This window comes from Scardinius erythrophthalmus (assembly GCF_964197995.2).
Source record: "Scardinius erythrophthalmus genome assembly, chromosome: 18".
In the NCBI taxonomy this organism is placed as follows: Eukaryota; Metazoa; Chordata; class Actinopteri; order Cypriniformes; family Leuciscidae; genus Scardinius; species Scardinius erythrophthalmus.
This window is the reverse complement of record NC_138238.1, coordinates 30,264,687-30,277,239: the sequence shown is the minus strand read 5'-3', so window position 1 is coordinate 30,277,239 and position 12,553 is coordinate 30,264,687. Positions and strand designations below refer to the sequence as shown.

Below are 12,553 nucleotides of genomic sequence, written 5' to 3'. Positions count from 1 at the left end.
AACCCAGGTGACATCGTTCAAAAAGGAAATATTTAATTAGCATCAATTTGAACTTTCTAGTTACTTTAATGAAGAAAAACAGGACACACTTATTTGTTACATCCACCTCTATCCTTTTATTACGTTCAATCACACGTCAGCAGAGAATGAAGCGGCCTCCTGGCGACCGATACATTTATAACAGCACATTCACACTTCAACCAACACAAACATGCATTCACCTACTCGCTCACGCAAACGTGTACGATGTGTGCTTTTCTCATCCTCACGCATACAATGTAACAGAAGTGGTGAATTGTCCCATCAAGGATACCGCAGTATCCCCGTTAAGATCTAACTGTGCGGACACACGAAACCAAGCCATGTTCGGATTTGAGCTATCATACTGAAGAATTTATCAAAGTATATTAGCATGGATTATAAGTTAAGAGCAACTGAATTACTTGTATTAATACATGGAGCAGCCGCCACCCTCTGTGGCAGGACAGGACCAGGGTCCCTCTCACAAACGAGGGTCCCTGACACCAAGAGCTCAGTAGAACTACAAATGGAGGGCGTTATAATTACATCTGAAGTGCGTCTGTTTCTGCTCGTTTATGATTTTTGTTCAACAGTCCAGGAAGTTTGATATTGTTGCACCTTCATTCTATAAAAACTATACACAGAACAAAGTCCAACAATAACAGGAAAGAGTTAGTTATTGAAAAAGAGCGCCCAAACGGATGCATGATTGGTCATTGTTCACTTCAGTGAATGGTTTGGTGTGGGGCTGGTTTATGATTTTGGGACAAGTGAGCCTCCTGTCAGATGCTTTAGTCCAGCTCAATGGGGCTGCTGTCCTCCTGAGCTTCCTCACCCTCCTCTTCCTCACCTGAGCCCATTAGGCTATTCAATAGGTTTCCTAACACAAAGAAAGCAAACCAGAATATAGTCATTTTTAAACATCTTCACAACATACCCTTGGATTAAACTGTGATGTATAACTGGACATTTACACAAAAAACCTGGGCGATAATAGTTACATTTTGCAATAAAATTAGGGTCTGAAATTGCGACCAAATCTCTGCATTCATGTCACAAAATCTGGTGAAAGTCTTCCCAAAACAGTGAGAGTGCCATAGGGAAGGACTAATGCTATTTGACATGCTTCTGAAATTAAACATTCACAAATGAGTGTTATTATTACAGTTGATTATAGTGACAGTTGGATGTTTCAAACGTACAGCAATTGCCTGCTAGGCTCCAATAAAAGTGTACTAAATATGTGTTTTTCTGTTCATTTTTACAAACTGAGATAAAAGTGAAAATGATCCTATCAACAGGATACCACAGATGCTCTCTATAGACATCCAGCTGTATTTAACCCAAAACATTCATTTAAAAACAGGCTAAAAGACTGCAAACACCGAACATACAAGTACTACAGTTCTAAGACATATTCCATCAACATAGTAGATATTTTAACTACTTTTGGAAAATGAATGCATGTGTGCTCCTTTAGAATCTGGGTGTCAAACAGAGGCAGGGATGTTTCTTACCTAGCAAACCACCATATGATGACGACTGTTTAGGTGGCACTCCAAAGAACAGCTGTCCTATTCTATCCAGATACTGGGGTCAAGAGAAGAACAATGTGTGTTATAAACATTTAAGAAGTCCAGACGTCTTATCTCATACAGAATCCAATGAAATTTTAATCTCTCTAAATAATGCCTGCAACTTCTAACATATTTTACTTTGTAATAACAATATAATTACATAAGACCCTGACTGAGAACCACTGATGTGGACAGCTCACTAGGTCAGGAGCAGAGCTAGTGTTTCAGTCATTCTGTCTACCATTGAATCTCTAGGTACTTTTTGATGTTAAAGAGCGTTTTCAGTAACATACCTCATTGTACATAGGGTCTCTCTTCAGTGATGGCTGATACTGCTCACATAACACTGTAAAGACGGTCAACTTCCCACTGGAAATGAAACCACATATAATCCAGAGGTTGTATTAACCGTTTTGATCCATTATTTGTTAAAACACTGATGGATCATTTCAAATATCAGTTAAAGCTATTTGGTCTATTGCAGGGCTCTTCAACTCCAGTCCTTGGAGGGCCAGTGTCCCTCAGACTTCAGAAACAATCTCAATGTAACCCATCTCTCTGTAATTTACAAGTAATTCTGAACAACTCTATTAGCTTGTTCCCATGTGCTTGTTTAGGGTTAGAGCTAAACTCTGGCACTGACCCAAATGGAACCCTAACCTCTCGCGATCTTCCACCAAGTCCACACTTTCGTGACGCAATGCCACTTTGACTGTCTTGGCAAAAGTGAGCATTGAGGCCACATATCGGTCACAAAGGGGGCGCTTGCGAGCACCCTTCTGAAATCTAAAAGCAGGGTTCCCACACCTTGGTTAACTTCAAATTCAAGGACCTTTCAAGAACTTTCCAGGTCCAATATCCTCAAATTCAAGGACTTAATGTGGGGACACATTTCAAGTGAGAGCAAGGTTACATCGTGTTACCTTGTAAGATACATTGTTATAGTTTTTTATGTGTCAAACAATGCATTGATTTTTGGTCATATGACAGAGATCAGATATTCTATTTGTTATATTTCTGATTTGCATAAAACTGAAGAATATGCGGTACACCCTATACTGTATTCTAAAATGATCTGATATTAACTTTTGCATGAAACGTTGAGGTACCATCGTTGTAGCTTGGCGCGAAAGCACTTAACGTGAAACACTTAACGTAACGCGAAAATGCACGTAAAACGAACGTAAATCGAAAATGCACGAAAAACGAACGTAAATCAAGCAAGCTAGTATGCATAGGCCACGAAGTGTTGGCGAAATAACACATTAGCGGACTTGAGGGAATAATATGGAATTTTTTCCAGAAAACATCTCGCACAAAATAAATTCAAGCACTTTCAAGAACCTGTATCTATGCATGTTTATTTTCAAAAACTTTCCAGGGCCTTGAATTTCAGATTCACAAACTTTCAAGGATTTCAAGGACCCGTGGGAACCCTGTAAAAGGACAAATGGGACACCCTAGAGGTCTTGTGGATTTAAAGGGTTATTTCACCCAAAAATTACATTTCTGTTAGTAATTACTCTCCCTCATGTCGTTCCAAACCCGTAAGACCTTTGTTCATCTTCAGAACACAAATGAAGGTATTTTTGATGAAATCCGAGCTTTCTGATCCCTCCATAGACAGCAACGTCATTACAACTTTGACGTTTGAAGCAGGCCCAGAAAGGTAGAAAAGAAATCATTAAAATAGTCCATGTGACTACAGTGGTTCAAATGTAATGTTATGAAGTGATGAGAATACTTTTTGTGCGCAACAAACAAACAAAAATAAAGACTTAATTCAACCATTTCTTCTCCTCTGTGTCAGATCTCCTACAATATTCGCGTACACTGGTCATATTGATGCTCATGCAGGAGCTAGCCAATAGTGAGGTGGCATTTTGACGTAGAACCCGGAAGCACTGCACTATTTATTTACACTACGTCAACAGCGTAGGAGAATGACGTGGAAGAGGAGATTGTTAATAAAGTTGTTATTTTGGGAGGGGGGTTGCGCACAAAAGGTATTCTCGTCGCTTCATAACATTTCATTTGAACCACTGTAGTCACATGGACTATTTTAACAATGTCTTTACTTTCTGGGCCTTGAAAGTTGCAATGACGTTGCTGTCTATGGAGGGATCAGAAAGCTCTCGGATCAAAAATATCTTAATTTGTGTTCCGAAGATGATCGGAGGTCTTACTGGTTTGGAACGACATGGTGTGCGTAATTAATGACAGGATTTTTATTTTTGGGTGAACTAACCCTTTAACAGACATACGCAGGAGGCAGCCATTATATGTCCACAAGACCGCAAGTGCAGACAAGGGGCTCTAAAACAGGACACTAGCCCTCCAGGACTGGGGTTGAAAAGCCTGGGTTTATTGCGTGTCCCTACTACCCATTTTGTACATTCCCACAGCAAAGGATGCTAACAAGCATTAGAAGTTAGGAAACATCATGTTTTAAACAGACTGGAAAAGATGCTTAAGTAAGAAGTTGGTTGGAGAAATTCATAGGATACTCTTTCTTTAAATCAGGTGACCAGATCTCAAGACCACACTGTTTTTTTTTTTATAGGAGAATAAGAATACACATTACGATAGAAGTATAAATAGAAAAGGCAGAGGACCAGCTACACAGCTCTTGGTAAGACTAAAATAGCTTGGTATAGCAGTCACATTGATATCAAACGTCGCAATACTTTCCCGGTGCATAAAAATAGAGCATGACTGAAAATGTCCACCCAGACTGTCAATGTGATTATTTGTAGAACACACTCTGACATCCACAGAATTTTACAATGTAGAGCATCCAAAAATAATGACATGAGCCTGATGCTGAAATCAAAAGCATGAATACAGTCTCTTACCCATCCACAGCCAGCAGGAGGAACCACAGGAAATTGAGCAGAGGCTGCACAAATGGAGGGCCCTTCTCTAAAGATGGGTGCTTCTGTGTGTATGTGGTGAACACCACCAATGCGCTAGTCTTGTTTTTTAGACAAAGGAACCTGCAGCCAAGACAAGATGATGAGATGTTTATCAATCATAATGAAAATAAAACAGGAATCAACATATATTTAGCGAATATTATATTGATGTGTGACAAGATGTGTGTTATATGTGACAAGCACGAAAATGTTCGCATCAAGTTTAGTTGACTAGATGGGCAAGTAGTTCATACATCATACTCGTGCACTATTTTCCAATTATTCTAAATATTTTCCAATTATTCTAAATGCTATTCATATGGTAGCTTTGTGTGAGAAACAGACCCAAACTTATGATGTTCCCTTTCGTTTTTGGTTCAATCAACATTGCGCAAGCAGCTGACGCTATGGGAAACAGCTTTCTCCAAAAAAACTGAAGCGCCAGTATAAAAATTGATGTGGGCTTTTTGCCTATATATAGCTGTGCCGAAAGCCAATTTCTTCAGAATCTTTCTCCTTCAGCTATCGACTGCACACTGATGAGGATGCCAAAATTGCTCTCAAATATCTGTTGCTTCAAATGTACCCTTTGTTTAAGGGACTTACCCAGCCATCCGATGGGCACAAGAGTTGCGTGTTCAAATTGGGCTGCACCCACACTGAAGCCGCTCTCAGTGAGACAGACTGCACTCACGTCGAAAACACGAGTTTCCACTTCACATGACAGCCGTTGGACCGGAAGTCATTCATTTCCAATGGAGAGCAGTACGGGAGTTGCTTGGAGTTCTGATCATATGCGTATGTGGAAATTCCGGATCTGATTTGAGCTTCGGATGCATTGCCATTTTTTTACTTCTGCGGCTAGACTGTATGTGACCGAATGTGATGTGTTCTGAATCAAAAATATGAGCGTTAAGTTAGAATTACCAATATTTTAACAATTGAACATTATTTTGTAAACAATATTTCTGTAAAATGTTATTTATTATTATTATTATTATTATTAATTATTTGATATTCATAAAACCAATATTAATGTTGATTAGCTCTATAAAACCTACTATGTTTTTTTTTTAGATATATTGAGGGTAATTTGTTTTGTGTGGATATATTCATACAATGCATTAAAATAATTCATTCACAACACAATACAATTCATTAAAATCGGTAACACTTCACAATAAGGTTCATTAGTTAACATTAGTTAATGTATTAAATAACATGTACTAACCATGAGCAATACATTTGTTACTGCATTTGTTAATCTTTGTTAATAAAAATAAAGCTGTTCATTATTAGTTCATGCTAACTAATGTAGTTAACTAATGAACCTTATTGTAAACTGTTACATTAAAATTATTAACGATTGCATCACTACAAATTTTCCTGGTTGCATTCACACCACCAGTAAGAAATCTGAAGTGATGTAAGTGACTTGTTTGTAAGTGACTTGGCTTGATGTTGTGACTTATTTAGACAGCGCGACGGACCTTTATTTTGACAGTGCTGAGCCAGAGCCTGAGCATACATTGCTCGCATTCTCCATGTTCATTAGTTGACGATCTGTCTAACAGTCCTGTCTAATACGATATTAGATGGAACTGTTATTCATAGAAAGTAGACAGTATATGAAAAGGTAGTAGAGTATGCCGTGTGGTTGATGTCCAGTGTTGCTAGTTGAGCAGAAATACATAATCATGTTTGGCTTGGTCCCCTCAAAGTTGTGTTGGATTTTCTCCTTAAAGGTAAAGCGTAAAGGTTAAGAGGCCTATCTATCACGTTTTTCCATGTTCATAGAGTTAGTTTCTGAAGTAAATCTGCTTTTTTTTTAAATGGCCAATCAGCGTACACTTAGGTCACTGATAGTTCCTATAGTGCTGGTTTAGACCCTACTCTGAAGTAGGAGCTAAATTAGTTCCTCCAAAAGGAGTTCCTAGAACTAAAACTGTTCCTAGTTCCTGCGGTGCGAACACGCCAAAAAACGGGTACTTCTGCCAATAGTTCTACTTTAATATGAAAAGGTTCCTCCGGTGCGAAAGTCCCTTTGAACTCCAGTCATTCTGTCTCTGCAGAATATGTGGCAGCTATAGCAGCAAAACATATCCCTGTAGCTGGCCTTTCAGTTGGGAAAACTGCACATCTATGTTCAGTGCTTTAGCCAGTATAGGCTTTCTGAATAGCATTTTGTGTTATGGGGTTGCACTAACAGCTTTCCAGTATTAAAATCAGTTCATCACACTGACTCGTGGATGCCATTTCATTGGCTTATAACTCTCAGGGCTTGCACTGCCCTTTTGGAGTAAGAACCCATTCTACCAGAGGAAGGGCTTCATCCTGGGCATTAGCAAATGTCGTGTCCATCTAAGCATGCGCATGGTGACAGGATGTCCTCACCTAATACTTTTGCTAGGTTTTATAACCTAGATGCATCTTCTGTGCTTGGTGCTGCAGCAGCATTGGCCACCAAGAAGGATTTTTAAGATGTTTGCTCATGGTATGCACCATTATTTTGGTTGTATTGTATTTGCTTAGGTGCTGATGGACTCGCCACTTACCATTACTTAGAAAGACAGCAGCGAGTCAGTGAATATTAATGATACATGCCAGTATTACTGTCATCAGTATCTCTTTAATGGTGAAGTGCTGGCTTTGACACTGCTTTTAATGAGGCTGTATGATACAGCAGATGGTGGTGTTGATATTTGTGTCACCACCACAATATTCTGTGATGGGTTGCCATTCACACAATAGGCAACAAGGTGACTTGTTGAGACTTTCCACTCAACAGCTCCGCTCTTGAGCTGGGCCGGTTATTCACTGTAACACAATGTAATTCCACACGGTTCTATAGAGTCAGCTATTAACACAATGTTGAGTGAAGCAAAATCGAAAGGGAACGTCTCTTTTTACTTACGTAATCGCGGTTGGAACAAGTCATTCCATACAAGTTGCATGCTACGCCTCATGGCCTTCAGTCGAAAGATTCTGAGGAATTGGTGCTTGGACACCATTGGCCAGTGTTTTACACCGCCATTACTCAATAGGGCTTCAGTATCTTTGGAGAAAGTTGTTTCCCAAATGCGTCAACTACTGAGGCAATGCCTGCTTAGTAGCTCTCAAATCAAATATTATAGCGCTGGACAGGTCGCATCAGGTTTGACCTTAATGATGATTGGTCCTTATTGCACTAATGTCACAACATAAAACTTGAAATATCACATGTAAAGGCAACACAGCTGAACATAAGCGAACAACAGAAACCAAGATTTTTAAACTTAGTTGGGATTCCTCACTCAAAGCTATTGTATAGCTTTAGAAGCCCCGAAATGTTGTGCATGGGTGCAAATTTTGGAGCACCAGTCCCTATTAACTTCCATACACTGTATGGCAGAGTGGCTTGCACATTCTTTTCTTGCATTTCTCGTTCTGTAGTGGACCTGGTCTGGAAATGCAATGGGGTGAATAAATGATAATAGAATTTTCAGTTTCAGGAATGAACTATTCCTTTACAAGCTGATTTTACACTGAAACTCCAGAACTCACTGTAAGACGGCTTGTGCTACAAACATGTCCACCTCTCCATGAAATCCTCGTGCTGATGAATACTCCACCAGCATCTGTGCACAGCCCTCTCCATCAGACGAGTGCAGGAAATGATAGCGGGATTCACTGTAGTTTTGCTCTAGATGCAAACAAATAAATTATGCAGGTTACACATTCTCAAAACAGCTGGTTGATCATTGATTGGATGATCGTTGTCATGTGTCTGTTTTACCTTTCCACAACGTGAGTGCCAGCAGCTGGTGTAGTTTGGGGTGGCCCAACTTCCCTGACCCTCCTGATGACCACTTGATCGCTCTGGAGACAAATGCTACTCTCTCTGGCGAATTTGGATCCATCCGGCTGAAGAGTTTAGTCAAATGCTCTAGAACACAAACCAAGAATGTAATTACACAATTAAAAAGCCATCATGTAACTTCTGCAGATGAAAAGACCCCAAGGAGATTTGAACAATACTTCTATATAGGATTGAGCAATATTGGACATTTATCATATTCTGTATTACTTTGTTTGCAATATAAAATTAACCAATATTGTCAATATTTTGCAGGTTTTAATTTTGCTATCAAATATTGCTATAGACTTTCATAAAAACAGTTTAGCACCTGCACCTTGTCTCATCGTGTGACTGAAAGAGCATTAGACAAAGATGGTGTCTCCGAATCAGTAGTCTTCATTTGCAAAATTGTCATTTAAGTTTAAGTTAATTTAAACAAAACAATTTGAATTCATTTTTCTGCATTTCAATGAATTAGTTCAATGTTTCAAATCAAAATTTAGATATATTGGTGCATATAAATGAAAACAGTATATTCTATGGTTAATTTAATGACAAAAAACATTTAAATAAAAACATGCCTTGATTAAAACCTTACACTAAACATTTTGAATCTGACTAAAATAGTCAGAAATATATATATATATATATATATATATATATATATATATATATATATATATATATATATATATATATATATATATATATATATATATATATATATATATATATATATATATATATATATATTAAAATTTATATATATATTATATATATATATATATATATATATATATATATATATATATATATATATATATATATATATATATATATATATATATATATATATTTGTACGCTATTCAGTATGTCTTGATATTATGTTTTTCCTCCAAACTGGTTTAATTTTTTTTTTTTTGGTCAGTTGTTGGAACCATAGTTTCAACCAACAGTAATTTTAGTCAGATTCAAAATGTTTAGTGTAAGGTTTTAATCAAGGCATGTATATATATATATATATATATATATATATATATATATATATATATATATATATATATATATATATATATATATGTCTTATTTAACTATATTCCCAGTGTCATATGTTTACAAAGAGTACCACACATAACAGAGTGAATCATGCAAAGCTATTGCATTTAACAGCCTGGTGCTGCAGTACAATTAACTCATTGTTGACTACCATTTAACACATTTGTTTTAGCCTAAAAATGTATAAACATCCTGAATATTCAGAAAATTCAGCTCTAACTACATGTAAAGTAATATATAACAACACCTCGAACTGTACAGTATTTGCCAAAATAACAATCACCAACATAATATGATTTTCAATGAACTCACCTAGTGTCTCATCATCTATTTTGGCCCCAGATTTCTCCAGGGACTCTAGTACCAGCATGGACAGATCTGCAGCACTGTTTTGCTGTTCAGGAAACACAGAAGGGGGGGAAAGTCAAACTAAAAGCCAACTGTCTCATTTACAACTGACCTGTTCAGAGCTTTAATGACATGATAAAGTATAGCCTCTAAATGAGCAACAGCAGATGACAGAGGAACACATACCTGATTATAACTAAAGAAGAGCAAAGCTCCATTGTACATCAACTCTCTGGCCTCTGCATACTTCGCTTGTGACATGTACCTGCACCCAAAAGCAACATGTTATTATTGTTGATGTTATTGATGTTTCTGTGGTCACACAGGGGTCATGGAACAAAGAACAATAATTCATCATTTTATAATGAATTAAACAATAATACTTTTAAGTAAGCACGAAACGGAAGTTGCGATAGTCTTTTCTTCCTTATTGTGATGTATAAGTGAAACGGCTCCTCAGACAAGAAAAAAAAAAGTAGGGCGGGACTATTTTGTCCATGAAACCGTGTCTTATCATAAAAGCGTATGCAGTGATCCTCTTTATAATTACATTTCATGTTTTTTTTTGTATTTTGTTTTCTGAATGTTCCTCCATACAGGGGTTGGACAAGGAAACTGAAACCAGGGGGGTATTCCAGAAAGCAGGTTAAGTGACATACTGGTTCCAAAAACGGAGGTAATTTTCAGAGTATGCGAGAAGACATAGCAACTCACTCCCTGGACCCTGAGCATAACCTACACAGGTTCTGTTCCAGGGTTAGTTTACATCAGAGGTGTTCAGTGGCGCATGCGTGCCCTATTGATAAAACTCCAGTGGGCGTGACAGATTGTGCACAATATTACATAATGTTATATTGACATATAAAGCACTGTAAAAACAAGTAGTTTTTTTTTTCTATGCTATAATGTATTTCTATAAAAAAAAAATCATATAGGCTACCTTTCCTTTCAAGCAATGTGGAAGCGAAATGATTAAACATAAAAATAAAAAAATAAACTTGTACAGCCTTGTCAATTCATCGCTCTGTTGAGAATGTCTTGTGTGTTAACCGTGAACATACTCTGGGTTGGCTAAACTTTGACGGTAAGATAATCTTGCTTTCTGGAATACCCCCTTTGTTTTAGACAATCATTTATTAGTGTGGTGTAGGGCCTCCTTTTGCAGCCAATACAGCATCAATTTGACTTGGGAATGACTGATACAAGTCCTTCAGAAGGGATTTCTCTTCCAGAACAGTGGCCAGGTCACTATGTGACGCTGGTGGAGGAAAACGTTTTCCGTTGACCAAAGTGGCACAAAAGTATTTAGATCTGGTGACTATGCAGGCCATGGGAGACGTTCAACTTCACTTCACTTCAACAGGATTTTTTTGAGAAAAATTGTCGAATTACACTTTTAAACGCAAGCATTAGGTTTCAACTTACTCAAATATTTAATGATACAAATGTAAAAAATAAAAATAAAAGCAGTTCAAATGTTGACATATCTTACTAAGATGCACTTATATCTAGTTAATGCTTTTTTATATATACAGAAATGGAAGGTGAACATATTTAGACAGTTTCAAAAAAGTCTAGTACAAAATGCTACTGTCACTCATCAATGGCAGCTGTCACAGTTGCTAAGGGACAAGGACAGTCCTCTGTAGGCTAGACCGTCCCATTTCTCATGGTCTGATCTTCGTGGCCTCTGAACTGGGACACAGCCTATATTGGCAAGTGTTTCAACCCCTGTAGGTTGAAACTTAATAAATATTAATGAGTCCCCCCCCCCCCCCTAAGAAATGGTAATAAAACTCAATGCCTTAGATAAACTTTTTATGAGGGGTTTTTTTCTCTTCATTATGATGTCAGTACAGTACAGTTGCATCACCCTGACATTTCTAATTTATTATCTGATATGTGCAGTCTTTCATACTGATGTTGATTGTCACTCAATAGTGAGTAGACCACATTTAGGCACCAAATAGAGGAACCTTCAAATTCATTGTCTATAAAGGCCATCTTTGCAGGCATCACACTAGGTTGAGACCATGATGTCCAAAAGGTAGGCAGCTCGATGGACAGCAGGTCAAAAAGGAAGGAAGAATGAATGACAGATAATGTTTTAAGAAATAATCTCTTTATAACAATGTCTTTATCACACATTGGTCTACATTGTGGTCTAAATCTGATTATTTTAGACAGAGACTTTAAACTGAAATTTCACAATTCTGCCGGTTTAAAAGCTATATTGTTAAAACGCTTAAATTCAAAGAAATGTCCGAATTAATCTGATTGGCGTATAATATAACATTAGTTTTGGTGAGGAACTATTATATCATAGTTTAACTGATACATTATTCAGCTGGTGCAAATGTAAATCAACCTTATTCTTTAGATTAGCATGTAGCTAAACAGGCTCACGCTGATATTTTGTCATGAATGACGTAGAAAACAGCCAATCAGAAATTAGATTTGTCCCAATGGGCGAGACAGGATGAGCAGCTGGCCAATCAGCGTAACCGAGGAACGTACTCAATTGACAACAAGAAAGATCTGGAAGCGACTGGGCCCGGACTAGTCATTATTACTCCGGCAAATAGCGATAAAGCTTACCTGAAGAATAATGTGCGGTACATCTGATGGGCCTCATAATAATCTCCTCTCTCCACACTGGCTCTCAGTTTGCCCTCCACTCGCTGTACTCCTCCGCGGTTCCTCGCGCTGGAGCTCTTCAGAGACTCCTGCTCCGACATGACTGCTCCGAACAACCAAACGCGATCACTGAGCCTTCAGAGTCGCCGTACTCACAATG

The 12,553-nt window shown here is 37.8% G+C and overlaps 1 protein-coding gene across 1 annotated transcript; it reads right to left on the bottom strand.

Annotated features, from left to right (window-relative positions):
- Positions 1–79: 79 nt before the first annotated feature.
- Positions 80–12,526, bottom strand: get4 (guided entry of tail-anchored proteins factor 4). Its single transcript, XM_081392785.1, has 9 exons — positions 12,355–12,526; positions 9,943–10,021; positions 9,721–9,802; positions 8,289–8,438; positions 8,057–8,195; positions 4,454–4,594; positions 1,892–1,967; positions 1,539–1,611; positions 80–901 (listed from the first exon to the last, which is right to left on the bottom strand). Exons 1-9 carry the CDS (start codon positions 12,492–12,494, stop codon positions 813–815), a joined length of 969 nt encoding a protein of 322 aa, XP_081248911.1. The 5' UTR covers positions 12,495–12,526; the 3' UTR covers positions 80–812.
- Positions 12,527–12,553: the final 27 nt, after the last annotated feature.

Bases quoted from the DNA above. Each gene is read 5' to 3' on its own strand.
- get4 (XM_081392785.1), bottom strand. From the start codon at position 12,494: ATGTCGGAGCAGGAGTCTCTGAAGAGCTCCAGCGCGAGGAACCGCGGA. The intron at 9,803-9,942 runs GTATGTGTTCCT...TTTCCTGAACAG, and splicing joins TCTTCTTTAGTTATAATCAG to CAAAACAGTGCTGCAGATCT. The intron at 902-1,538 runs GTAAGAAACATC...TCTTTGTGTTAG, and splicing joins ATCATATGGTGGTTTGCTAG to GAAACCTATTGAATAGCCTA.